Source organism: Dermochelys coriacea, chromosome 4 (assembly GCF_009764565.3).
Source record: "Dermochelys coriacea isolate rDerCor1 chromosome 4, rDerCor1.pri.v4, whole genome shotgun sequence".
Lineage (NCBI taxonomy): Eukaryota > Metazoa > Chordata > Testudines > Dermochelyidae > Dermochelys > Dermochelys coriacea.
Window position 1 is genome coordinate 28,488,751 of NC_050071.1, and position 22,853 is coordinate 28,511,603.

Below are 22,853 nucleotides of genomic sequence, written 5' to 3' on the forward strand. Positions count from 1 at the left end.
TTCAAGGGGCGCATCCAAGAAGTTTAAGCACCCACATCATTAATCATTTTTGAAAATCAAGGCCAAAATTGTGCCTCCAACATTCTGACTGTTGTCAAATGCATGTTTTTGCCTAACTGGAACAAAAATTCCCTAGCGCATGATTCTGTGTTATGCTATGTTCTGTTCGTACTCTGCTCATCTTTAGTTGGAAGGGCTTTTGTCACATACAGAGAATACTTAACCAAAGCAAATTAAAATCTGTCCCAGTTCTTTGGTTTTTTTTAATGTTTCCAGAACAGTTTACATGGATAATCCCATTGGCTGGTAAGATCTATTACAGTACTTAAGTATTATGACATGTGGCATCTAGGTAAATGAAGTAAAATGACTTAATTGCTGAGTATATTTTACTGAATATGGGTCATTATATACTTGGAGAACTCTGTGAATAGATTCTGGCCTACTCATATTCACAATTACCCCCTGGTGTAAGAGGGTACCACTCCTTTGAAGTCAATGGAATGACGTTTGGGGGAATTTGGCCCACACTGTGGGGACAGTGCAGAAGCTGCATGAGCACAAGGATAAGATGAGTGGTTGTGGGAGGTATCTGGAGAAGAATGAGCTATAGTTTGATTTTGTTTTGCTCATAATAAAAAGGAGCAAAATATAAACACAGCTGAGTCTTTAATTTTGATCCCTTTCCTTCTTTCTTTGCAGCTTGGTACAAAAGAAGGATACTTGATAAAACAAGGCAAAATAGTAAAGGTAAGAAAAACTTCGCAGTTTTTATACTCCTCTCTTTCATCCCATGCCTATAGAAAGAAATGAAAATTGAGGAGGAAGAGAAAAGCCCAGGTTTAACTTAGCATCTCTGTGGTTTAATATCCTATATATAGTGAAATGGGAAATAAATCATTACTGAGAAAAATAGAAACAAACTCTGGCAAGTGAAGTGTAAAAGTATAATTGGGCAGCTCAAAAAAGAATATGAAGAGCAGCTAGCAAATGACACAAAAATTAACAGCAAATTTTGTTTTAAGTACATCAGGAGCAGGATGCCTGGCAAACAATTGGTGGGGCCACTGGGCAATTGAGGTGCTAAAGGAACACTCAAAAAAGACCAGGCCGTTGTGGAGAAGCTAGATCCAGTGGATATAGTGTATTTGGACTTTTAGAAAAATTTTGACAGGGTCCCTCACCAAAGGCTCTTAAGCAAACTAAGTAGTCATGGGATAAGAGGGAAGGTCCTCTCATGGCTCAGTAACTGGTTAAAAGAAGGCTAGGAATAAAAGGTTAGTTTTAACAATGGAAAGAGGTAAACAGCAGGGTCCACCAAGGATCTGTATTGGGACTGGTGCTGTTCTACATATTCATAAATTATCTGGAAAAAGAGGGTAAATAATGAGGTGGGAAAGTTTGCAGATGATACAAAATTACTCAGGATAGTTAAGCAGACTCTGAAGAGTTGCAAAGGGATCTCACAAAACTGGATGAGTGGGCAAGAAAATGGCAGATGAAATGCAATGTTGATAAGCTGAAAGTAATGCACATTGGGAAAACATAATCCCTACTAAACATATAAAATGATGGGGTCTCAATTAGCTGTTACCACTCAAGAAAGAGATGTTGGCTTCTTTGTGGATAGTTTTCTGAAAACACCTGCTCAATGTACAGTGGCAGTCCAAAAAGCTAATAGAATGTTTGGAACTATTAGGAAAGAAATAGATAAAAAGATTGAAAATATCATAATGCTACTATATAAAATCATGATAAGCCCAGGCCTTGAACACTGCACACAGTTCTGGACATATCCGCTCAAAAAAGATACGTTAAAACTGGAAAAAGTACAGTGAAGGGCAACAAAAATGATTAGGGGTATGGAACAATTTCCATCTGAGGAGAGATTAAAAAGACTGGGACTGTTCAGTTTGGAAAAGAGACGCCTGAGGGGGATGTGATACTGGTCAGTAAAATCAAGAATGGTGTGGAGGCAATTAATAAGGATGTGTTATCTACCCCTTTACATAACACACAAACCAGGGGTTACACAATGAAATCAATAGGCCATGGTTTAAAACAAACCTAAGGAAGTACTTCTTCACACAATGCACTATCAACCTGTGAAACTCATCGCCAGGGGATGTTGTGAAGGCCAAAAGTATAACTGCGTTCAAAAAAGAATTAGAAAAGTTCATGGAGGATAGGTCCCTAGCCAAGATGGTCAGGGATGCAACCCTCTCCTCTGGGTGTCCCTAAGCCTCTGACTGCTAGAAGCGAGGATTGGATGATGAGGAATGGATCACTTGATAAATTGCCCTGTTCTGATCGCTCCTGTTGAAGCATCTGGCACAGGCCACTATCAGAGACAGGATATTGAGCTAGATGGACCATTGGTCTGACCCAGTATGGCCGTTCTTATGTCTTTGATCCCTTTCTGTCAGTCAGTTGCTCAAAGGTCCATTTAATTGGTTTGACATTAAATGCTGTAATATATACACATCTGTTTCATTGATTTTTTAAAAGCTCTCTATCAGTCTGATCCTCTGTATCTCCTGACTTCAGTCCTACTCATGTAAGGTGCTGAGCACTTTCAGCTTCCATCATTGAGGCTGTTCAGAGAACCTCACAATAGCAGATCCCTTAATATAATATACCAATCTGGACCCTAACGTCTATCAGTACCACGCAACCTGTGACCCAGTCTCAAGGTCTGGGCTTCCCTAGGAACTTTGATCTGAGAGGCAGATACTGTGCCTTTTCAGGCCAGCAGCCATGGGCAAGTCATCTAACCTCTCTGAACCTCAATTTTCCCATCTGTAAAATGGTGATAAAACTTATTCTTCTTTGTAAAGAACTTTGTGATCCTTCAGCAGAAAGTGTATGGTAGCGATTAATATTATAACAAATCTTAGTCTTTTCATGGTCAAGGTCTTCATTTTAATGCATCTAATTCCCATTCTATTTTATATAATATCTATATTATCTTTTTGGATGCCAGTCTAGTTTAGTAAAGGACACTTCCTGTTACAGGAAAGTGTTATTCTGATTATACATAGAGCCTCTGATCTTTAAGAAACAAAATGGTTTCAAGGAAAAGGTTGCTTGATTTTGACTGCTGTATTTTTTTTTGCTTTGTTTTAAAATTCTCAAACCATTTGCTTTCTTTCTTGATTTCTCAGAATTGGAAAATGAGGTGGTTTACACTGCATAGGAATGAACTTAAATATTTCAAAGACCAGATGGTGAGTAGCAAATTGTAATTTGACATGGTTTAAAATGAGCAGATCTCAAATAGGGCCTGATCCTGAGAGCATTCAAATCCTTTGGAATTCAGTGGGAGTTGTAGGTGCCCTAACATTTCTCAGGCTGAATGCAATAGACATCAATTCCAGTATTTAAATCCCTGCCATGCCACGTTCCCCTGACCTCACATTTTTCTCAGATGTCATGATTCCACTTGTGGAACTCATGCATGTTTTTTAGCCATCACATGCCAGGTGATGACAGGTTGATCTTGCTCCTGGTGAAGTCAATAGTAGTTTTGTCATTGACTTTAGAGAATAATTATAAATATTATAACCTAGTAGATGTTTAATGTCTTGGCCATAACCCAATACAAAGCTGTTCTTTACAGTATATTCTAAATTGCTTTATTTAATCTTGTTTAAAGGACAGAAGTGGTATTGGGGACTGTGCCTTCAAGGGCTGAGTTTCTGAGAGAGAGCCTGGGCAGCAGGCTGTGAAGTTCTTGTTCTTATGTACAGCCAGTTAGAACCAGACACAGAATAAAGCAGATCTTTTACAAGCCCTTAATCACTGAGTGATCACTGAACACTTTCACTTGAGGATGCTGTTCCACAACCTCACTGAATTATTAATGGGATATTTTTCCTGATATTCAGGGTTTATTTTCCTTTCCTTAGTTTCACCCCATTATTCTGAGTTACACAATGCCTTTTCTCCCCTTTTGGTATTCCTGCTTTCTAAGCATTTACTCTCTGTTGCTCTGTTTTACATTACTTTGCCCCAGATGTAACAGCGTGGATAACCCTTTCCCTGCCATCATGGGATATATAGCCACCAACATACCCTCTTCACCAGAAGTCCCACTTTAGTGGGAAGCTATATGAAAAGCCTTGCTATTTTGGTAGCAGAGTCATTAGTCAGCTATATCCTTGTAAGTGTGCCCCAAACCTGTTCTCTTCCAGCTGCCAGTACATGCTGTCATCAGCCCAACTCTAAATTTAAAGGTATTTTCCTGTTCCTTGTATTCATCCAAATTCTGCTCTCAGATATATCACTGTAAATTTGGATAGACTCTACTGCGTTACTCTGCATTTACTACTCCAACATAACTGAGAGCAGAATCTGGCTCCTTGTCACCGTTAGTGCATGGAAAGAAAGTGAAGCCTTGGGAGTGAGGTCAGCTACTGTCTTTCTTCCAGTTTCACACACTCTCATTTTAAAAATATGTTATTTTGAAGTCCACAGAACCAATTCGGGCACTAGACTTAACGGAATGCTCAGCAGTGCAATTTGATTACTCACAGGAACGAGTAAACTGTTTCTGGTAAGTTGCAGTCCAAATTAACCCTTGATTCTTTTGCCTAGCTTTTCTGAAAGCCGTAATATACTCAGGAAACACTGATTTGCTATTGCCAGCTACTCCTGACAGTCACCCAGTGATAATGGGTGAGCATTATAGAATCTCTCCCACTCTTTATTTTATCCATGTATCTCAACCAGCTCCCTTGATCAGTTCCACAAAGCTCTGTAAGAGTCAATGCTGGAGATAGTACTCTTGCTTGAGCTATGGGGTTCATTCATTATTGATTCCCACTTCCACTCAGAAAACTAAATTCAGCCCCAGGGTAGGCAGGTGGAACGCATACTGAGGTGAGACCACCACCAGTGAATTTAAACCTGGTTATTTTTGTGGTGTGTGCACTAAAGCCAACCCCAGAACAATTCTGCAAAACACAATTCATTTGTCAATGCTGGCCAGGCACAATGTATTAACAAGACTCTCACTATCAAGAACTGGATTAAAAAATAGTTCTGGCTAAACAGCTGAAACCGGACTGTAGGTAGGACCTGAGACATTAGCCACACAATTTAGCATCACTCCAACATCTGAAGTCTGAACAAAAACTGGTCGGTGCCAATGTGGGAGGAAGCACCGCTGTGGGAGGAAATACTGATTATTGGAATGGATTAAGGTTATGTTTTCTTTACAGTTTAGTATTCCCGCTAAGGACATATTACCTATGTGCAAAGACTGGCATAGAAGCTGATGAGTGGATTAAGATACTGCGATGGAAATTGGTAAGGAAATGGTGTGTTAAATGGCAGTGTGGGGAGAAGGCTAATCCCTAGGATTTAGCACACCAAAAGATCAGACAAGCATTTGTTGGCTCTTTCCTGTATTTACATGTCTAACAGATAGATGTATTTACCGTAACAATGCATTAATCCAACTATGATTACATTGCCATGCCCTTGTTGAAACTATATAGTCTTCTCCATTTTGAATTACCTTAGAACAAGTTGTCATCCTAGATATTTTTAATTTTCAATTCTTAAATTATGGATTTATTTCCAGTGCTACAGAAATCTCATTGTGGAGTTGGTTTGAGATTCTCTGCACAATGGGGTATTCTCCTTCCTAGTGTGTGTATGCCATCGATATGTACACTTAGCAATTTTTTTATTTGTAAAAATGCTCCACTCAAAAGGATTCTGAGTGCGTATATAAAATACATTAAACAGTAATATCCAACGGAGTGTTGTCAACTCTCATGGTTTTATCATTAATCTCATGATTCTTGGTATTTTTCTTAAACACCTGGCATCATGGTATGTGAAATTCTGTTTTCATGGGAAGGAAAAGTGACTTTCTAGCCATCATGGTAGCAGAGAAAAGCTTGAAAACATGAAACCTAAAGGCTCAAAAAATTAGAAGGACCATAAAAAGAACCCACATTCTTATATTTTTTTTAAATTGATGATTTTAGGGACCCAACTCATGAGGATTTTTGTCTGGCTAGGGTTGGCGATGCTGTGAACAAATTGAGAAAGTATTGCTCCCACTCAGTTAAAATTTCAGTGAGCCAGTCTGAACCTTCAAAGATTAGCATGCAACTTCTATTGACTTCAGTGAGTTGCATGCTTGGAATCTATTCCACTACATGTATAACACATTATGAAACCTGTACATATGAACTTTGTGAAGCCTGTAAAGTGAATAAGACTGCTTTTTATGAGGTATACATTTAGGGGTAAAAGTAAGCCGGTACGGAGTACTGGTAAAAAGTGTCCGCTACAGCTGACTTTAAAGCGCTGCCACGGCAAAGAACCCTGTTTAAAGCGCTGCTGGGCAGCGCTTTAACGTCATTGTCCCTTTTGACACCCCCCTCCCCTGGGCTGCCGACGGGAGAGGAGGGAGCAAAAGGAGCAGCTGCCCCTAACCTCGGGCCCTTTAAATCACTGCTGGAGCCCTGGGTGGTGCAGGCCAGGCAGAGCTGATGGGCTGGCTGGAGGACGCTGACCCCCAGCCCTGCCCCTTCTGCCTGAGGCCCCGCCCCTTCCAGGGGGGCTGGAGCCAGCCCCCTGTACTGGTAAGAGTTCAATTTTACTTTCACCCCTGTATACATTCCATAATGGTAAGTACATTACATGACATTTGTCACCACCACATTGATCTCTCTGCTATCCTTTTTCTATCTTGCCTATTTAGTCTGTAAACTCTTTGGTGCAGGACCTGTCTACTACTGTTTTTATGCAGTGCCTGGTACAATGTGGCTCACTGTTCTTGATTGGTCCCTAGGCACTATTTTAATAAACATGATTAATAATAAATATTAAGGCATATATACAGCATAGTTCCTTTAAAAGTGCATCTGCCATACAGGAAGGGCATGTTAGGTTTTTTCCCCAGGGTCTTGTTTGTTGGAATTCCCCTGCATGTCTGTAAATCCCCAACAGGGACGACTAACTAGACTTGATCTACAGTTTAAAATCATTGCATTAAGAGATGCACACACAAAACTGGTTAAGCATTTTGTATGTGCATATTCTACAGTACTGTTGTCTTGAGTGCCTTCTGTGTTCATAGTCTTGTACAGAACACAGAAAGAGACTCGGCCCGTGCACCAAGGGAATTTTTTACCTAGACTGTAGATAATACAGGACTACACAGACAGCATACGTTGGGTGATCAGATGTGAGTCAAGAAGACAGGGCAACTTGCTCAAAAATCAACAGCTAGTATTTTATCTCTGCCCAATTTTTATTTTCTTTGATATTTCTTTTTAACTAGCCACATATATGAATAAGTAATAGATTGTCTTTTGTTTCAGTCACAAGTAAGAAAACAACAGGACCAGCGTGACGCCACCTCTCCTCTGTAGTTATGCCTCTAAATAATTTAGTCAGCGAGAGTCAGCCTTCAGCAATGAGTGTCACTTCACATGAGAGCGGTTTCAGCACATGCGTTACCTACAGTGTACGTCTATGTACTTGCATATATAAGATTAATGCTTCAGAATGTGAAGTGTTATCAGTGAAAACCATTGCATCCTAACAATGCTGGTTCCCTACCCAATCCTATGTTCCTATTCGGTTCACTTATGCATCACAAAAGTGTTCAGTATTTGAAACTTTCGGTATAGTAGTAAAGCACGCTCAGTTAGCTTAATTGAGCTTCTGTAATAAATGCATAACTAACTACTAGCAACAGCTGTTCTGCCTGGGTTAGCCCACTCATTTGAAATCGGCTTTTTTCTGGAAACTTTAAATATTTGTTTTGCATTGTGTTTTAAGGGTTTAAATCCTAGAGGAAAATTATGTCTTTAGAGTGGATTTTTTTCATTGTGAAACTGACTAGAGTATATTTTTGTAATTAATGTGAGTCCCTATTACATGGAAAATATAAACTTAATATTTTTAAAGTCCAGTGTCAAAGTGGATGATGAATAATACTAGGTTTTGATTAAAGATATTAGCATCTGGTCTGGTTCTACATTTTGGCAGTGGTAGTTGCAAGTGTGTAGATTGCTGCTCTCTTTCTGTTAAATAGAATGTATGTTAGAGACATGTACAATATTGAGAGCATCCTTATTTATACATTGGGGTGATAAGGGCACAGGGCAGTTGGACCCCAGCGTCTCCATTCCCAGTACGCCCCATGAAGGAGTAGCCATACACACCCAGGGAATGAGGACAGAATGCTCTACAACCAGCAAAGCCCTTGGTCCCAGTTGGACCAAGAGCTTTTTAGTGGAATTCTAGCACAATCAAGTGCCTGTCACTTACCCACATGAAGACGATCATTAAATTTTATGCATTTCTGCTAGCCGCATCTGCTATCTTTATCTAAATGATCTTTTCCTTGGTTAGTATTGAGAGTATACAGGCAGAAGCTATTAATTTTAGTTGACTAGGTTTGTGTGTTTTAGGGGACAGGGGTGAGGGGATAAGACAAGTTATATTCTGGACATCAATTGTAAAACATTTGGCAGCTCTCTGGACAAAGAAAGAAGGGATCATGAATTTATTTTTAAATATCAAATTAGCTTGAGTTGTACCTGCTCAAAAATGTTTTACATTACACAAGGCCATGTTATGTTCTCCCACCATATAAACTGCTGTGGCATTAAAAAAAAAGCACACCAACCAGTTTAATTTTCCATAGCTGCCTCTCTTCACATAGAAAAGGCAGCTAAGCCTGGAAAAAGAAGGGACTCTATTATGATAGAGGAAGAATTCAGAGTTGTAATTACAGGAATAGTATTTTGTTGTAACTTAGATGTTCACATTATTTGATGAATTTTGTATAGATTAAATATTTTAAGATGTCTGAGTAAATACAGTTTCACCATACTATTAAAAAGGTACTATTTTAAAACTTAGATTGTGATGCCTGCAGTCAAGGAAGTTAGCAGAATGGTGTTCAAATGCAACAAAGTTTTATAAAGTAATGATTTGCATCTCCTTTTTCCTCCCAAAGAAATAACAAGGTAACTGCAATAGAGTAGAAATATCGGGTACAACCCTGTTGGTAAGCTAACAATCGTCACGCCTCTCTACTAATGGATGGAAAATCCTATGTGAAGTCAAATCATCTCACAATCAGAGCTTCTTCCCATGAGAACAGGCCAGTTACAGAATACTGGAAACAAAATGTATTATACACTACCTCTCTCAAACAAACCATCGCAAACTGAAGCCAGGTTAAAATACAGCTTGCTGCTTTTCAAATGGAGCTTCACACAGACAGGATGCTACACTGGTTGATCAGGGGTCTACACTGGCTGATAAATTTCTAGATGGAATTTGAAGTGTTTGCCTTATTGTATTAAAAATGCAGATGTTTTGGGACTAGATTATCTGAAAAACTGCCTCTTCCATGTGATACTTCAGCAGTTACAATTAGCACAAGCTGGAGCCTCTTGATTTAAGTGGAAGAGACAGCTGGCAAGGCAGTCTCTGTAAAGATTCTTCAACTGAAGAGTTCACAATCCCATAGACTAGAACCCAAATGTGTTCACGTTGGAAATATGCTGTAAAGCCTATCTTTTTCTTCTCAGGTAACTGAAGAGGCAGTGGGCTGAGGGATACAAGGTCTAACTGGTAAGATGGGATTTTTTGTTGTTGTTTGAGGCAGAAAGTGTCCCCACAGCCCATCCTCAATTTTGAGGTGGAATTTTAGTAATGGTTACCAAGGGAAATCCGTGCTATCTATTTTAAATCAGAAATCCCACACCAAACTCTGAAGTTTTGCTCTAAAAAAGGTATTATATGGCCCCCAAGTGTTTTTACTTCCAGAAAATCAACTTCTAGAGGTTGACATTTGACAGCAAATGATGTGAGTTTTTATAAAAATGTAGAAATTAAAAAATAAGACCCAGATGAGATTTACACAGGTTATTTTTCAGCCCATAAATTCTCCAAGTTGTTGTACATTTACAAAGCAACAAGGGAGACAGTTATCTGCATGAAAGAGTAGGTTTACCAGCAATATTTTAGAACAGTTATAAAAATGGATCAGGCTACAACATTTTTTAAAAAATATTGTTTTATTTAGACATTTACTTAGGAAAACCTAAACATAAATGAGCAGGTCAAGTGTTACCACTAACATAGCCACAAATACCAGAATAAAAGACAAACATGGGTATCACACCTAAACTGTACAAAAGAAATACAAGAAAGTGCAACACCGATTGGGCACTTGTACCCAGTAATAAGGAAAACACTTGAAGCTGTAACTTATATAGAAATAGCAGCATCCTTCTCCTATACCAAGGAAGCTCACATTCAGATTAGTAGTATTCCTTTACCAACGCATCACAATAAACAAACAAACAAGGGATAGGTATTGATTGTACTGCTAGGACTGCCAGGAAAAAGAGAATGTATGCTAGCACAAGCAATGAAGCATTCATTACAGGACAATGAAAATTAATTCTACTTCCCCACTATGTAGTGGTGGCTAGTCAGAGTTAGGTAAACCCTACTCAATGCTTCATTCCCTGTACAGCAAGGCAGCTGTGGGTCACTTATCTGGACCGACAGTACGCGGATACTGGTCAACTCTGTTAAACCTGATCCTTAGTAAGGGCTCCACTGGAGCCATTTGGTGGTCTCTCCAGTACTGCACAATATAAGACACATGGCGAAAGAGTCTGTCTACAACACACTAGTATCTCATTTCCGATTCAGCACTATGTACAAGTTTAATCTTATTGAGTACAATATGGGGAAGTGATATTTCCTCTCAAACATTTGTTATTTTGTGGGCTGAGAATTATTGAATCTTTATGTCCCATTGGGTAGCGAAGAGATGCTGCTCTTTGATGACACCATCAGGTTAAGAAACCTCTACAACCTGCCTCAACTCTTCAAACAAGGGAGCAAGCTCCTTCTCTAAGCTGATGATCAATCCTGTAACAATAAAGAAGAGATACAAAATAGTTACACTACACAGTATCCATGAAGCCTCTCTCCAAAGCAGTCAATAATAATGGAAGTGTTTATTAAAACAAAACTGATTTCACTTCAGCTTCTCATGCTGCAAGGAAGCAGCATATGAGAGCTAGTCACAGTGGCAACCAGCAATTGCCACTGTAATTCAGTGTCCTCTGGTCTCTTCCTCTTTGAAGCACAGATGGGGAATCAAATAAGAGCAAAATGGGGCAGGAAAGACCCCCAAAACAGGAACAGAGCCAATGCAAGCACAGTCTTCCTCTTTACTGGCACCTGCAGCATTGCTTCCACACCATGCAGGCTCTAGGGAGTATTGGGAGAATGTGTATGTTGGAAAGTCAGAACAATGACACTACAAGAGAGGATTTCCTCTGGAACAAGCGGAGAGCCAGATGGACATATTGGAGTGTCAAACTCAGAGTCCTGCATACCTATAGGGCATAATTTTGAGACAAGGTGTTGCACTGGTCAACAGAGGGCAAAATCTGGCCTGCAGATTCTTTGTTACATCATCTGTATCATCACTAGCAAAAAGTATTAAGCACTAATGTATGAAGCTGTTCAAGACATAAGACAAGACAGTACCTTCCCTGCAGACCTTAGCATCTAACAGACAAAAGTGAAGACTAGACACTGAAGGAGGACGGAATAACAGAGGTTTTTGTTTTCATGTTTGGTTCACTTTTTGTGGGCATTGAGGGAGAAGAAAGATTGTCAACTGTTTGTATCGTGGGGTCATTACCAGAGCATTTTCCAAATACGTGAGGTTCACATCCTGTTTAAGGTAATGCATTATTAGAACAGGTAGGAAAATTAATTGCTTCTAAGAAAGATAGGCATTTTTGAAAATTTTGCCAAACTGCTATTTTCAAAAGTTTCAAATATTAGCCCCCTTTGGGACTTACTTTTTTCCAATCAATCATGACACCCTTTTAATCAGATTCCATGCTGGTGACAAGCTAATATGCAGTTTTGTAATGAATAAACTGACCTAAGCTTATGTAACTCATATTTTTCAAATGAATTATTTTAAGTCTTATTGAAAACATATAATTCTAGTCATAACAGTTTAGGAAGTTACTGATAATGAAAACGTACCGGTATTGGCATTGCTGCTAGCAATGAAACTTACTACCAAAGGTAACCGATTGAACTGGACCACCTTAAAAACATAAAAACAAAAGTTCCTCAGAAACAAAAACAAACAAAAAAAATAAATATACTGCTTGTTAGAAAAACAGTGTGAAATCTGTTATACTCATTCCCTAATCCTGCAGTCCTTACTCATGCAACTGGTCCCATCAATTTAAATTATAAATAGGAATAAGGACTGGGTTTTATGTACAGGTTTTAAAGATTCAGAGTTCAAAGGTGCTAACAGAGATAGCCACAAAATGGGATTGCTGTCTCACAGATATGTACAGTATGTTACACATTGTGAAATCTAACCAATTTTAAAAGCTGTAGTGTATGTTATTTCCTCCCTCTTGTTACATGATTAAAAAAAAACTATTCAAGGGAAGGAGATATTATTGCCCAGATATTCATGAAGAATTCAGAAATGCTGAACATACAGTAGTAGGGTCAAAAGAATGTCAGGCCAATGCTGTCAGGGTCAAACAGCTACTTTTTTACATTTACTTTCCATCAAACAAAGCTGAATACAGCAATCTAAACAGTTAATGCAAACAAATGAAAAAAGCCTAACGCTCTTCTGTAAATTCTGCTCATCAATCCACTGTGAACTGAGCAGGAGTGTGAATCTGTTGAAGGGTGATGGATTTCAGTAGACACATGAAAAACAACACCAAAGTTTATAAACTGTGAATTGTTTTATGTAAATGTCCTTTAATTTAATGGTTACACAGTTTAAAAGTGGACAGAAGCCCCAGCTTGTTCAGCAGTATCACTGATCACATGTATATAAATATGAGCATTTTGTTTTTCAAAAGAAATATTTTTAAATTATCAGCAATAAACCACAAATTTAGAATGGTAGATATTAGAGACTTGCAACGACACCATCTGCTGGAGAACACACTGAGCTTGAAGTACTGCACTGAACCAGTAACTCGTTATTGATGCTGGAAAACAAAAGCTAATTTCAATGAATATTGCAAAAATTCGGCATAACCAGCTCTTACATATTTTAGGAAATAAAATACACATCTAAATATAATCAGTCCCCAGTGGAAAGCCAGCACAGTTAAAAAAAAAAAAAAAGTCATATAGGACTAGCTCTGGCCAATAGACCCTTACCTGGTATGTGTTGTAGTAACAGATGATACTCTTGTTTTTTGAAAGCCCTAGTTTGCTGCCCTGGTCTGTCGCAAGTGCAAAGGTGGACAAGAAACCAGGTCTAAGTGCATGCTCTGGAGCATTATCATTGGCAACTGGAACAAAACATATTTCACATTCCTATATGATATGGGTCAGGCATCCTGCATATGAGGCAACAGTAAACTAGATCAGATCTCATACATATCAAACTGCCCTTCCCTGCTTCCCACCTTCCCTCAGTAATGAATGCTTATTGATGTGCTTTGGAAGACGCATGTAAATGTTTTACTCTGTATATCTTTATAACTTCAGCAGCCACCTTTCCTAATATTCCGAGGATGGCTTATTTTCTATATGCTTGTTTACTGCGCCATGATCTCTGCTGATGCTGTTTTGTTTTATTGTGTCACTTGCAGTAGCATGCCAGACCCATTTGCATTTCACCCATATCATGCTTATGCCATATATCTGCCTTCAGATTCACACATACATTCAACTCCTACTGAGCATCATTAAATGAGATGGGACATAAAAACCATCTGCAGATGACTGAATCTTTAGATTCTTAACTTACACCACTGTGCCTGTAGCACTAGATGTCTCACACTAGTGCTGGAAAGTAAGGTAAGGATAGCACAATCCCAATGCAAACAAATTCAGAATTAAGTCGATAGCGGTTGGGTGCATCTATCCGTGGGTAGCATTCAGTCATATCAGTCTTAGGGGAAGACTTCTGCTCAACTAATCCTGGTGTTGTCTACCAATCTGAAAGCAGCTTTAAGATGTAAACTCCTTACATTATTCCAACTCTTTTCACTGATGACATGGTAAGGTGCCTACGGACTATGGTTTTAAACACGTACCTAGATGGAGGGCTCCCTTTAAGAAATAAATTTCTCTTGCTAAAATGTCCCAAATTTGAGCATGTCTGATTTAATGCTTAGATCAACCTCCAGTATTTTTAGTAAACTAAAAGCTAGACAGGAGGAAGAGTTCTCTCTCCAATAGGAAGCCACTTTTTTGTCTTTCAATTAAAGATGTCAATTACTGTATAGTAGATGTACAATCAGATGTTATGATTTACCTTTGATAACAGGCACACCATCTCTGTCTGACACTAAAATAGCATGAAGACCTTCAACACTAGAGAAAACAAAATAAAAAAAACTGTTGTTTTTACCATGTTTAAATATTGGCAGCGAGATTCATTTTTATTCAGCAAATACGTACCAAAGTGAAAACAGAAGTAGCAAGGAGAGATGTGATAGTGCAAGGAGTGCCCACCATTAAACTAGCTTTTGTTATGTGATCATCCAAGGGACCAAAGGCAGACTTGTACTAGAAACAGAATTGGAATTGGAAATCGTGGAGGTCCTTCAGCTTAAGTAAGGGGGCTGCTATTGGAAGTAGTCCTTAGTGCAGGTGTCACTGTATTTGCACACAGTCCCAGAACATGATTATTTAGTGCTGCTAATGACTGGCCTAGCCTAGCTTGCAGTTACCAGAAACTGTAAGTTACCAAGATGAACCAAGTCCTCAAAAAGCCAGTACAAAGTGTTGTTTGAATTTGAGAAGAATTATTCCAGGAACAGGAGCCTTTTTTTTTTAAAAACACTATTCCCTTAAAATGAAATGAAGAGAACTGTACTTCTTTTGGGGTGGACAGATGGAAAGGTTTGAGTTATTTTCACCTGAACTGACTTAACTCATTCAGAAATAACAGTGTTGAATAATTTTCAAGATAAATGTCTCTTTAATATTAAACTGGGTTACCAAAAGATAGGTTTTTGCAGCTAAATAAATATTATTCAGAGTATAGGAACCTACAGTGTAAAACGTAATAGATTCTTTTAAAAAAGCGTTCAGACAGTATGGACAGTCTGTTGGATTACTTTCACTAGAGTCTACTAAAATCCAGATAAATATTAACATACATTAATTGCGAAGCAGCACAGAGTGCAAAGTGAACACTTTACTGTAGCATGATAGCAGTGTTACCTTGGTAATTTTTTGTACAGAAACCTTTTCAGCTCCTGTAAAGGAACGTAAGAGGATGAAATAAGCTTTATTTTTCAAAATAATCCTATGTATGAAACTTTCACAATTTTATCCCAGTAGAAACCATTCATGTCATTTAAAAAATTCCTATTCCATTCTACCATAAAACACTTCTTTTAAATTGCACTGTGTGGAGTATTTTGAATTATAACTCTGACCAACTCCCTTCCCGCCCCCCTTCGGTGCTTGTAGACAAAAATAGTCTGGAGTTCCAGAATTTGCATATGTATAGTACTTGTATTACTTATTCCTTTACTTCTGTCACTCATTTCAGTGGCTCTGAAAATGGACATACAGGTATTTGTTAACTAACCAAAATGCATCCAATACATTTAGTGAAGTGGCAGCAAGCATATTGTTGTATTTCTCTGTCCTCCCCAAGTGTTTTAAATATAATGTTTCACGTTAACACACTAAACACGTAGCGCTTGAACATTTTAACATAATCGCTGCTACAAATGCATATCCCAAACACATGTGAACTTTGTTTTAGTGTCTTCCAAATATCACCACATTACAAGTTACTGAACAAAGAGCAGATTCTCTCTCCTTTTGCATAATCAGGTCATTCTCAATCAGTCCAGGCCTCTTCTCCTTTCCAAGTATTTATAGTCTTCTCAGGCCTTAGTCCTGCAAATACTTTTGCTCGTGCATAACTTTACTGACATCAGTAGTCCCACTGACCTTATTGAGGCTTCATAAGGGTGTGTCCATATGGATCAGTTTACAGGATTGGGGCTGTAAAATAAGCTTTTTTGGACAGGGCCTATAGTTTCTTCCTGTTTGGTAACTTTCACAAATAGTGAAACAACCCCCCAAAACAAACAAACAAAACCATATAATTACAAAGAAATACACATTTCTGTTTGAAAATATTTTTCAAAATACTTACGTCAGCCATGTTTAGAAACTTTTGGGAAAAAAATTATCAGATGTAGTGTCAAAGTTCCTGAAAAATAAGAGTCAACATTAGTCATGCACCGAAGCTTTTATGACCTCCCTCTCTCTCTCTCTCTCTCTTTTGCTTACTCTCACACAAAATTAAGAAGGTGGGAGAAGCATCCCTATTAATTTCCAGCATCCCACAGCTCCTTCTGGTGCCAATGTGAAGAGGAGAATGCTCACGCTACCCTGCCCAACAGAGTGAATTATTGGCATTAAACTGCTCTTAACAGAAACTGACTTACCACAAGCTACACACAAGCCCTTCCCCAGAGGCCCTTCCCCCACAAGCAGCCCTGTTGCAACTGTCCCACCCATCTCAGGAGGAAACATGGGTCAAAAGCTGCATAAACTATGTAGAGGGAGTCTCAGGGCAGATCTACACTTGGTGTAGTGCTGGTGTAGAGCTTCTACTGTCTACGTAGTTCATCCACCTCCGTGAGAAGTGGTAGCAGCTATGTCGGCAGGAGAAACTCTTGACACAGCTCTGTCTACACCGAGGGTTAGGTTGGTATAACTACATCTCTCAGGAATGTGGATTTTTCACACCCTTGAGCAACGTAGTTATACCGATGTAAGTTTGTAGTGTAGACCTGGCCTTGCTGATGGGGAGCTAAAGAGAGGAATGAGTGTAAGGTGAAGGTAGGTACACGTTATTCCTGGATACTCTCCACAATAAAACTGCATGACAGCCACTCTGCCAGCGAGTTTGTATGTTTCAATGGGATAACATGAGGCAGCCGTTAGTCTAGATATTTTCTGAGAGCTACCTCTTTCAAGCCTCTGCTATAATCACTGAACCACATCAGACAGACTGAGATATATGGATGAGTCAGTCAGCTTTAACTCAATCCAGATAAGAGAGATGTAATACTAGCACAGCAGAGGAAGTAAATAAAAGCACTGTCTGTGCCTTGGATTGAGTTCTCCCAGTGGTTTGTTACCAGAGCTTGCCATCCGGAATCTGTGTTTCTTTCTGGATGTCCAGATAGCAGGGGTGTTAGTGTTGCAAACCCTGCCCACTGACTCTTCAGTTGCCTAGGTACCCTGTTCCTTTGGTCATGAAGGCAGTCTGTCATCTGTGTCTTTGTCACCTTCCCCCTGGAAACACCCTCTGCATGGACTACTTCCAAAGGCAGTTTCAACTAGTGTAGACTGCTGTCAGCATTAGACGCAAGGCAAGGGTGATAACTGGCCCAGTCTACTCTGCACTGGTGAGGCCTCTGCTGGAGTACTGGGTCCAGTTTTGGGTACCACATTTTAGGAAATACGTGAACAAAATGGAGAGAGTCCAAAGAAGAGCAACAAAAACGACAGAAGGGTTAAAAAAACCTGATCTATGAGACAAGGTAAAAAACACTGGGGATGTTTAGTCTGAAGAGACTGAGTGGGGGAGCTAACAGTCATCAAATATGTAAAAGGCTGTTAGAAGGCGAGGGATTGCTTGTTCTCTGTGTCTATTTAAGAGTAGGTTTCAGAGTAGCAGTGCTAGTCTGTTTTCGCAAAAAGAAAAGGAGTACTTGTGGCACCTTAGAGACTAACAAATTTATTAGAGCATAAGCTTTCGTGAGCTACAGCTCACTTCATCGCGTCGGATGAAGTGAGCTGTAGCTCACGAAAGCTTATGCTCTAATAAATTTGTTAGTCTCTAAGGTGCCACAAGTCCTCCTTTTCTTTTTATTTAAGAGTAGGAGAAGAAGGAATGGGCCTAATCTGCCGCAAGTGAGATTTAGGTTAAATACTAGGAAAAACTTCCTAGCGACGAGGATAGCGGAGAACTGGACCAGCTTTCCAAGGGAGGCTGCGGAGTCCCCCAGGGCAGGTTTTCAGAACAGGTTGGACAAGCCCCTGTCACGGCTGGTCTAGCTTCGCTTGCTCCTGCAGGGGTGGAGGGTGGCGCTCAAATCCCGCCTTTCCCGGACTCCGGGAGGGAAGCCAGCCGGCAGGGGAGCAGCCGCCACCTGCTGCTATGGCAGGGCAAGGAGCGGGGCTGGCTGGCCGAGAACCCCGGCCCCTCCTTGGCTTGTACCCTGGCACCTGACAGGCCACCGGGCTCCCGCAGCTGTGCACGGGGCGGCCCAGGACAGGCTAGGCTGCGCCCTGGCCCAAGGCGGGTTGGAGCCGGAACTAGGGGCGCGGCCGCACCCCCTGACTTGAAGCGGTTTCCATCCTGTCCAGGGGTCACAGTCCGGTTCTCTGGCGCTCAGCACCCCCCAAACTGTCCCATCAGCCCTGCCACGGCGCTCCGAGTCCCCCAGCCCCTGGACGGAGGCTTCGGGGGGCGGAGAGGAGGCCGGCCGCAGGACCCCTCCCGCTCGACTCCCCGCAGCACGGGGTGGGGGGGTGTTAATACAGTAGGCCCTATCATAACAATTACCCCAACACACTACCTCCGCTTGAGGGGGGCGGGGCGGGGCGGGGCGGGGGTCCACCCTCCCTTACCCCAGGGTCCAACAGGCCGCCCGCTTCTTCCGGAATTCCTCACAGAAACACCCCAGCTGACAGCAGCAGCCGCCGCTTCCCCTTTAACCCTCGATCACATGATTCCCCACCCAAAAAACGATCGCTCCCGCGCCGCCCTCACTTCCGGTGTAGCGTCAGATCCGTCTCGCTGGTAGCTCATGCGCATGCCCACCCGTCCGCGCCTGCTCAATGAGCGCAGCAACGGGGCTGCGCTAGTGGGAGCGGGAGGGGACAAGCAAAGGGCGAAGCCACGGTGGCGTCTCCGCCTCCTTCCGCCCCACAGCAAATGTGAGGTCATGTGACCGCACCGGGCGGCGGGACCGCGGGGGCAATTGGGGCTCGGGGCCGCGGGCCCTGTGGTGGAGCTGGTGGTCTAGGGGCGCCTGCCCGCGGGCACAGAGCGGGGTGCTGGGCAGTGAGCCCCAGCATTAATTTTCAGGGGGATCTGTAAGCAGGGAGCTGCTGGCCCCGGCTTGGCAGGAATCCTGCGAAGGGCCGGGGGCTGCCCGTGAATCGCCTGCCCTAACCCATTGGTCGGGGGGGTGGGTTTCAGTGGGCACCCCGCCACCCCTTGTAACACGTAGTGGCCCTGACCCACACACACCTCGGCTAATTTTTTCAGCCAACATGGAAAAAAAAATAATGCTTTAACAGCAAAATAACTGGCACTCCCAAATCGTTTTCACATTCCCTAACCGGAGGGGGGGGGGGGACAGGCCAGTTGCAATTCAAAGGGCAATTTTCAAATGTCTTATCCATTATTCCTGTTGGAGGGGTTTCCACCTGCAGTGGGACTGAGCAACGAAGTTGCAGTTTTTTAAAGATAGTTCAGTAAAAATTAGTGACAGAGGAGCACCTGCTGTGTTTGCCATTATGTATACATAGAGGAGGTAAGCAGCATTTGTTCTAGAAAAGGAGTACTTGTGGCACCTTGTTAGTCTCTAAGGTGCCACAAGTCCTCCTTTTCTTTTTGCGAATACAGACTAACACGGCTGCTACTCTGAAACCTAGCATTTGTTCTAGTAAGTCACATTGCTGTACTTTTAAAAACAGTGATTAGAGTGAAGTTAAATGCTGTACTTGATGATTTTTATATAATTAAACAAGACTGGACATTTAGTATCCTTTTAGGAATTTCTCTCCAAGGTTTAAAAACCATTTTCTTCTTTTAGTTCTAGAAGGCATATTATCCAAGCGGGGGTTGTGTTCAAGTATGTCACTTTTGACAAGTTTAGACTTTTGCCATTTATATGCTCCTTCCCCGGAATGAAATATCTAGTCATCTTTTGAAAAAATCTTCCCCAAAATGAAGAATTTTAGTTTTACACCACTTTTCTGACTAGCTTATTTCCTTTAACACTGCAGTTTATTCATTTGTATATAAGGCAATTTATGTGCCATCTAATTATATAAGCTGTAGACATGCAATTGTATTACATCTCCACCTGGCTTGAATACTTTGTAAGGGATGAGGCAGATTCCCACCTCCACACCCAGAGGTGTGTGTATGTCCTGTAATTCTGCTACTCAATATCTTTTCAATTTGAAGAGGAATTCTGTTACTTAAAAAGTCATCATACGTATATAACCGTAGTAGATTAATACTAAAAATGGACATAAGATTTCAGATACATGTGTAACAAATACATAAACCCAAATAATTGCGAGCAGGATTAGCAGTGTAATCTTGGCCCCATTAAAATCAATAGGGATTTTGCCATTGACTGCAGTGTGGGGCATGGATTTCACTTTAAGTGAGTAGCTTAGGGTTGCAGATATAAATCACAGAACCTGTTTCAGGTCTGCCAAAGTCCAGAGCTCTTAATGTTTGCATGTATCACCGTCACCCAATGTCTCAACTACATTTAGAATAACCACAAACTAATAGATGGTACGGTATTGCTACTTTCACCTTCTAAATCATTTGTTAAAGGGATTTTGTTGCACCAGAATATTGCTTATGATTAGTAGTTGTTTTTCCCAGGGGAAATGAAAAATAGTTTACTGCAAGAAGGCAGTCTTCCTTTTGGTAATTAATGGCTGTGTCGAAAAGTCAATTTATAAAACAATTCAGCAGTATTTTCAAAATATTTAAGAATAATTTAAGATTAGACAACATTTTAGTAGCTAGAACACTTTGCCTTAAAAAGGAATAAGATAAAGTATGTTCCTAATCTTAGTTCTCAATATCTACATGAACTGATCACACAAAGAAATAGTTGTTCCTTTTAAATGCAAGCCACTGAATTTAAAACAGAACTAGAATGACTAGTCAACCTGGGGTTTTCTTTAACATGTAAAAAAAGTAAGATTTTTGCACATTTTCACACTGAAAATAATTTTATTTTGATATGTCTAATATTACATTAGATATAAATCAGACAAGTCTTTTTTTTAAACTTAACCTTTAAATCTTGAAAACGCTTTCAAATTAGACAAAATAAAATAAGATCTTCTTTGTTAAGATATTACCTTCATTTCACCGGATTTCTTTTGCAAGCCTTCCATTAAATTTATTAGGTGTCTTGAACATGATTTGCAAAAACTGTATAACCTCTCCCGCACTGTTTTTTTAAAAGTCTAAAGAACAAGCATTTAGAATTCCTTCAGATTTTTAAAGCCAGTGAGGGACTTTATATTCTCCAACATATACTTGTAAAATATAAAAAAGTCACAACTGAGCCAAACAGCCAATACCAGCAGCTGGTTCAGAAATGTCATTTGAAATGCAAGTCATTTCCAACCACATTTCAGTTTCTTCACATTGAGAAATACTTTTTACCTTGTCAGATTTCAGATTGCTGAGCAGAGCAAAAGGGTATAATTTTCTAAAAATGGACCCTGTAATGCAGGGTGGACAAACTACAGCCCAGGGGCCACAGCCGGACCTCCAGACGTTTTAATCTGGCCCTTGCGCTCCCGCTAGGAAGCGGAGTCTGGGGCTTGTCTCACTCCGCGCACCTCCCAGAAGCAGTGGCATGTCCCCGCTCTGGCTCCTACGTGTAGGGGCAGTCAAGAGGCTCCACATACTGCCCACGCAGCTCCCATTGGCCAAGAACCACAGCCAATGGGAGCTGCGGGGTGGTGCCTGTGGACAGAGCAGCATGCAGAGCTGCCTGGCCGTGCTTCCGAATAGGAGCTGGAGCGGGGACATGCCACTGCTTCTGGGAGCTGCTTGAGGTGAGTACCACTTGGCACCTGTATCCCTGCCTCAGCCCTGATCCCCCTCCCACCCTCTGAACCCCAGCCCGAAGCACCCTCCTGCACCCCCAAGCCCTCATCCCTAGCTCCACCCCAGAGCCATCACATACACCCCTGCACCCCAACCCCCTACCCCAGTCCTGAGCCCCACCCCACACCCTGAACTCCTCATTTCTGGCCTGCATCCCCAGCTGGAGCCCTCACCCCCTCCTGCACTCGACCCCCCAATTTCATGAACATTCATGGTCCGCCATACCATTTCCAGACCCAGATGTGGTCCTTGGGCCAAAAAGTTTGCCCATCCCTCTGTAATGGGAATTCTTACCCACATACTGGGGGGAGAAGAGGGAAAAAAAGCATTTAAAGATCAGTGACACCAGAACCCTCAAAATTGGATGGATAATTTTAATTCCTAATGGAAGCTCTACTCTGTGCAAACTTACAGTGGCACAATATTAAACTATCACAGGTTTGAGATATTAGCTGGAAAATAAATATATACACCTCTAAACACATGCACACACAGGATTCACAAGTCTAGTGGTCCCAAGACCAGCAAACCTTGGTATTGAGTGAAAAGGAATCATGTATGTGTCAGGGAAATTATACATGCAAAGAAGCTTTAAAAACCACATTTCACATAACCCTTAATATAAGGAATATTTATGTTTCTGTTCAACATGCTTAAAAAGGAAATTTAAACATATTGGAAAAAATTCATATCTTTAATAGTGAGTAACCAAACTGAAAAAGGAGCTTGAAACCTGAAGCTTTCCTTCAAGATTACAAAGTCATCTAAAAGATTATACCAAGAGGCCTCATTCTACCTACTTCCCCTTAAACACACAGACTAGATCTGCACGAAAGTTAAAAGATGGGTTTCTTTTTCCTTCTACAAGTTTTTCCCTATCAGTTCGTGCCCCCTCCCCTTCCTCTTC

The 22,853-nt window shown here is 40.9% G+C and overlaps 2 protein-coding genes across 5 annotated transcripts in view; one reads left to right on the plus strand and one right to left on the minus strand.

Moving 5' to 3' along the window:
- The window catches only part of DAPP1 (dual adaptor of phosphotyrosine and 3-phosphoinositides 1), a 48,350-nt gene extending 40,416 nt beyond the window's left edge, over positions 1 to 7,934 (plus strand). The window contains exons 5-9 of the mRNA XM_038398786.2: positions 703 to 750; positions 3,165 to 3,227; positions 4,470 to 4,555; positions 5,223 to 5,310; positions 7,344 to 7,934. Of these exons, the coding sequence (XP_038254714.2) occupies positions 703 to 750; positions 3,165 to 3,227; positions 4,470 to 4,555; positions 5,223 to 5,310; positions 7,344 to 7,394 (336 nt within the window). The 3' untranslated portion in view covers positions 7,395 to 7,934. The remainder of the gene's footprint in view (positions 1 to 702; positions 751 to 3,164; positions 3,228 to 4,469; positions 4,556 to 5,222; positions 5,311 to 7,343) is intronic.
- A 2,471-nt stretch (positions 7,935 to 10,405) lies between these two features.
- On the minus strand, positions 10,406 to 18,952 carry LAMTOR3 (late endosomal/lysosomal adaptor, MAPK and MTOR activator 3). Of its 4 annotated transcripts, none has more exons than XM_043512518.1 (7): positions 18,836 to 18,952; positions 16,202 to 16,258; positions 15,250 to 15,284; positions 14,336 to 14,394; positions 13,231 to 13,364; positions 12,070 to 12,133; positions 10,406 to 10,929 (listed from the first exon to the last, which is right to left on the minus strand). In XM_043512518.1, the coding sequence occupies exons 2-7, from the start codon at positions 16,208 to 16,210 to the stop codon at positions 10,856 to 10,858; spliced, it is 375 nt and encodes a 124-aa protein (XP_043368453.1). In that variant the 5' UTR covers positions 16,211 to 16,258; positions 18,836 to 18,952; the 3' UTR covers positions 10,406 to 10,855. The 4 variants fall into 4 exon arrangements, with proteins under 4 accessions (XP_043368453.1, XP_038254715.1, XP_038254716.1 ...); XM_038398787.2 differs by having other exon boundaries at positions 18,694 to 18,847; XM_038398788.2 differs by lacking the exon at positions 18,836 to 18,952 and adding an exon at positions 18,642 to 18,790.
- Between the last annotated feature and the right edge of the window lie 3,901 nt (positions 18,953 to 22,853).

Excerpts from the sequence above, each read along its gene's own strand:
- LAMTOR3 (XM_043512518.1), bottom strand. Across the intron at positions 14,395-15,249 it reads CTGTACAAAAAATTACCAAG|TGTTGAAGGTCTTCATGCTA; the intron begins GTAACACTGCTA and ends TGTTTTCTCTAG. Across the intron at positions 10,930-12,069 it reads TAGCAGCAATGCCAATACCG|GATTGATCATCAGCTTAGAG; the intron begins GTACGTTTTCAT and ends TTATTGTTACAG.